The following is a 5,597-nucleotide window of genomic DNA, read 5'->3' as shown; positions in this document are numbered from 1 at the left end:
GCAAGCATCACTCAAAGATACTATTTGTCCTGACTCCCAGTCAATAGTGGGATTATGAGTACGCAACCAAGGATACCCTAACACGAGGTGAGAGGAAGGAGAAGTAATGATCTGAAACCGAATGGTTTCAGAGTGTAACACCCCTGTAGACATAAGTAGTGGTACAGTTTCATGTGTAAATTAAATACAAATACTATTTCTGGTTAAAGAAAAGTATGGAGTTAGACAGAGAGCCGAGAGACGCGCACAAGGCGAGGCAGCGACTGTACACCACCGGAGGCAACATGGTAGCTCAACAGAAGAACCTTGAAGGATATGTGGGGTTTGCCAATCTCCCAAACCAAGTGTACAGGAAATCCGTGAAGAGGGGATTTGAATTCACACTTATGGTAGTAGGTGAATCTGGTCTGGGAAAGTCCACACTCATCAATTCACTGTTTTTAACAGACCTGTACTCCCCGGATTACCCTGGTCCTTCACACAGAATTAAAAAAACTGTTCAGGTTGAACAGTCAAAGGTTCTAATCAAAGAAGGGGGGAGTCCAGCTACTTCTTACAATAGTAGACACACCTGGATTTGGAGATGCAGTGGATAATAGCAACTGTTGGCAACCGGTTATTGACTATATTGACAGTAAATTTGAAGACTACCTTAATGCAGAATCCCGCGTGAACAGACGCCAGATGCCAGATAATCGCGTGCAGTGCTGCTTATATTTCATCGCACCATCGGGCCATGGACTGAAGCCTTTGGACATCGAGTTCATGAAGCGTTTGCACGAGAAAGTCAACATAATTCCACTCATTGCCAAAGCTGATACTCTTACTCCAGAAGAATGCCAGCAGTTTAAAAAGCAGATAATGAAAGAAATCCAAGAACACAAAATCAAGATCTATGAATTCCCAGAGACAGATGATGAAGAAGAAAATAAGCTGGTGAAAAAAATAAAGGACCGTTTACCTCTTGCTGTGGTGGGTAGCAACACGATTATAGAAGTCAATGGCAAGAGACTAAGAGGAAGACAGTATCCATGGGGGGTTGCAGAAGTGGAAAACAGCGAACATTGTGACTTCACTATACTGCGAAACAGGTTGATAAGAACTCACATGCAGGACCTGAAGGATGTAACCAATAACGTACATTATGAGAACTACAGGAGCCGAAAACTGGCAGCTGTCACTTATAATGGAGTTGATAACAACAAAAACAAAGGACAGCTAACAAAATTTGACACAGTTGAAGGCATGAGTCCTCTGGCTCAAATGGAAGAGGAAAGAAGGGAACACGTGGCCAAAATGAAGAAAATGGAAATGGAAATGGAGCAAGTGTTTGAAATGAAGGTTAAAGAAAAAGTGCAGAAGCTTAAGGACTCCGAAGCAGAGCTTCAGCGGCACCACGAGCAAATGAAAAAGAACCTGGAGGCTCAACACAAAGAGTTGGAGGAGAAACGGCGTCAGTTTGAGGAGGAGAAAGTAAACTGGGAAACTCAACAGCGCATACTGGAACAGCAGAATTCTTCCAGAACTTTGGAGAAAAACAAGAAGAAAGGGAAGATATTTTAGAATCATTCTTAGACCCCGTACTCTATCAGTTGCCAATTTGCCAGCCCAGACATCAGTGTTCGTTGGAAACATTCAGCCACTTTTCAAAACCAGTTGCATCCATAATTGTTGGATTAAGCGGCATGACATTTTTTTTTTTCTTTACCCTTTTTTTTAATTCTTATTGTTGACGGAAATTAAGATGCCTTGAATTGTTTGAGGTTTTGCATATTTGGAGAACTATACGCTGCAAGTAACTTGCTCCCTTTTTCCCCCACTTTCTCTTTTTAACCGATGCCTTCGTTTTAAAAGCAAGACAAAGCATTTTACTGTTGTATAACCATGGTCTGGTGGCTGGTAGCAGGATAATCTACAACACAAGGACTCTGGCTTACAAATGAAGATAAAAACACCATACTTTTGTTGCATCTTCTAATTCTCTCACACGTATAACAAGACTTCCATACATACGGTTTATTGTAATTTACATTTTCTTCCCCTAATTTTGACAATTCCATTGTTTAAAACTACACATGGGAATATAGGCTTACAGTGCACAGAAAGCTTTTTTTTTTTTTTTTTTTGTTACGTTTTTTGTTTTTTTTCTTAGAACCACCCTCTTGTGTTGGGGAAATTCTTTACTTATATGCTATTTCCATTTAGTAACTTCTGTAGCCAGGAGTACTGCTTCCTTTTGTAATAACATTTACTTTAGATATATTTTTCCAAAACTTGGTCCTACTGAATTAAAATATAGCTTATTTCCTTACGGTAGAACCAATGAGTAAATACTTTTTTTTTCATTTACCTCTTTAAATCCTTCCCCAAGTTTTGTGGTAAAGCAGCAGGAATGATGCATTTATAGGTCATTTCTAGATTAAATTAACAACCTGTCTGTTCCTACCTTATCGTGCATTTTATGTTTTGCTAGAAACGGGAATCATGATCTCAGAGAGGAACATCACAATTTTGCATTTAGCTGTATTCATATACTGCATTTCTGTATTTTTTTGTTTGTATTGTACAAAGTCACATAATAAACAATGTTGTGATGTAAAAAAAAAAAAAAAAAAAAAAAAAGAAAAGTATGGGTGGATTGGCGCTATTAAAAATGATATCGAAAGGATAAACAGCAACAACCCCAAAGTGCCAAACAAATCACCCAAAGGCACTATACAAATACAATAAGTGATAAAAAACAAAACAGGAGGGGGGTGCTATGTGTATGAAACCACAGTAATATACTCTGACAGAATTGTCTACACACAGATATAAGTATATTACTGTGGTTTCATACACATAGCACCCCCCTCCTGTTTTGTTTTTTATCACAGTTTCATGTGTGATAACTGGAGAGCATAATGGTCTACCATCTATGGCCTCAACGGCCAAGGGTGTCTCCGTCTCTCTAGTGGGTATGTTATTCTCCTTAACAAAACCGGAATCTATAAAGTTTTCGGCCGCTCCGGAATCAACCAGGGCTAGTATATCCCTGCTATGCAGTTACTACCAAGGTGCAGAGAAACAGGGAGAAGCAATTTATTAAGAGGCAAATGTGAGGACTCTGATGTCACACCCAAGGCCTGTCCTCTATACGGTCTTAGGTGCGATAGTTTTCCGGACGCACGGGACATTCTTGTCTCATATGGCCCCTCCTACCACAATAAAGACAAAGTTCCTCCTTTCTCCTATAAAGTTTTTCGGCGTCAGTAAGTTTAGCAACCCCTAACTGCATAGGTTCCTCCTCTGACCCTTTAGATCCCTCGGGAGTCTCAGCTCTAGGTGAATTAACGGGGACAAAGCGTCTATTTCTGGACTTGGTATATAACCTGTCACGGATCCTGTTATCTATATCGATGAGATAGTCAATAAGGTCCTCTAGGGGTACAGGGAGGTCCTTAGCTGCTACCTCATCCAACATAGTTTCAGACAGGCCTTCCGTAAACGCAGTAGTAAGCCCATTGTTAGTCCAATCTACCTGTGAAGCAAGGGTACGGAACTGAATAGCATAATCGGCTACAGATTTAGATCCTTGCTTAATTCTCATTAAAGCCCTGGCGGCATTCTTCGACCTTTTAGTCGTGTCAAATGTTCTACGAAACGCTGTGAGGAAGCTATTGAAATCATGTACCATAGGTCCATTAGCCTCCCAAATAGGATTTGCCCATTCAAGTGCCTTATCAGTAAGCTGGTGCATAAGAAAACCCACCTTAGATCTATCAGTGGGAAATGAACGTGGGTACATTTCAAAGTGGAATTCCACTTGATTAAGGAATCCCCTACATGTCTTAGCGTCCCCTCCATACCTAGGTGGCGGGGTCCATGGCCCTATCGTAATGTCACGGTAATATACCCCAACATGCAGGAATAGTCCAGATAGTCAAGAGACAAGAAAACAGGATTCGTCTTACCGGACCTTATAATGGCCGGACTTAGACGAGTACAAGAAAAGACAGAGTCCAGAACAAGCCGAGGTCAAGGGGATGGAGAGACAGCGTAAAGTAGAACAAGCCGGGGACTGGTACACAGGAGGACAAACCGGCGGATAAACAAGCAAGGATAAAGAGAGAACGGAGTCAGGAACAAAGCCAAGGTCAAGCACCAAAAAAACAACTGAACGATACAAGCACTAAAGGGAACTGAACAGAAACCACGATAGGGCAAGGTGCAAAGGAAACAGGTGAGTATAAATACCCTAATGTTCACTTTGATTGGCCCCTGTTATATCCACGCCCCCAAAACGTGAGTGTATGGGGAACGTGGCATGACAGGGGCCAATGGGAGACTGATTCTAATTTTGTCTCCCACTGTCCCTTTAAGAGCGCGCCCGAGACACGCGGCGCACTCTTAGTGTCAGGCGGGACACGTGACCGCTTCTCGCGGTCACTGCCCGCCTTCCTGACCTCGTCGTCGGATGAGCCGCGCGCGGCTCGTGCAGGAGCAGGACCACGCACGGCGAGAAGAGAGGACCCCGACCGGCCCCTGGAGAGGGTAAATACTGCTACATCAGCAGAGTGGAAGGGTCTAGACGGGAGATACTTGTGAATTAGGGAGGATAGATAGGTGAGAGCAGCATTATGTAGAGCAGGGGTAGGCAACCTTTTAGCAGCACTGTGCCGATATAGGATTGTGATGTCCCTTAGCGTGCCGATCCTACTTTTTTTAAATTGAGGTGTGTATGCTGCCGTATTCTGCTTGTGTTATTTTTACTGTAATTGCTTTGTATCGTTGTATTTGTGCGTATATGAGCTATTATATTGTATATGTTCAGGAGTACTTTATGGTATTGTGTATGATACCTATGAATTTGGGCTGTGTATGAGGGCTGCTTGTGGAATTGTGTGTGGATGGATATGTCACATTGTGTGTTTGGTAGTGTGTGTATGTGTGGGGGCTGTTTGGGGTATTGTGTCTGGATGGATATGTCACATTGTGTGTTTGGTAGTGTGTGTATGTTTAGGGCTGTTTGGGGTATTGTGTGTGTGTGTGTGGATGGATATGTCACATTGTGTGTTTGGTAGTGGGTGGGGGCTGTTTGAGGTATTGCATGTCAGAGGCTGCATGTGGGGTTGTGTGCATGTATGTAGATAGTTAGTGGTGTTGCGTTTGTGGGGATTGTGTGTATGTTTGTGTATGGGCTGTTCGTATTTTTTGTATGAGGGGAGGGTTATTGTGCATTTCTGTCTAAATCTAGCAGTGTGGGTGGCTTCCTTGGGTTCCAGTGGGGACCAGGCCGGCCAGGTATAGCTCAAGTATAGGAGCTGCAACAGCAGCTGCGTGCTGCTCTATTACAGTGTGGATTCCCATTCACAAGTGCTGGGAGGAAGTGATCCGAGATCACTTCCTCTATGTGCCACAATGCATAAATTGAGGATTGTCCTTTACCACCTCTTCGTATTAGCAGATATCTGAAGTTTCACTGGGACTCCTGATAGCCAGAGCCTGTTTGGCTCTAGCAGCCCTGAGTGCCGTGCAAAGTCACCTTGAGTGCCGTGCATGGCACTAGTGCCGTAGGTTGCCTACCCCTGATGTAGAGATTTTAAAGCAAGAACCAG

The 5,597-nt window shown here is 43.0% G+C and overlaps 1 protein-coding gene across 1 annotated transcript; it reads left to right on the top strand.

Annotated features, from left to right (window-relative positions):
• Positions 1 to 225: 225 nt before the first annotated feature.
• LOC134614596 (septin-7-like) lies at positions 226 to 2,146 on the top strand. Its single transcript, XM_063458568.1, is given in 2 exon segments — positions 226 to 533; positions 535 to 2,146. Coding segments are annotated over 2 exon segments (1,278 nt in total). The 5' UTR covers positions 226 to 284; the 3' UTR covers positions 1,564 to 2,146.
• The last annotated feature ends 3,451 nt before the right edge of the window (positions 2,147 to 5,597 follow it).

This window comes from Pelobates fuscus, chromosome 6 (assembly GCF_036172605.1).
Source record: "Pelobates fuscus isolate aPelFus1 chromosome 6, aPelFus1.pri, whole genome shotgun sequence".
Taxonomy (NCBI): Eukaryota; Metazoa; Chordata; class Amphibia; order Anura; family Pelobatidae; genus Pelobates; species Pelobates fuscus.
This window is presented reverse-complemented; position numbering and strand designations above follow the sequence as displayed.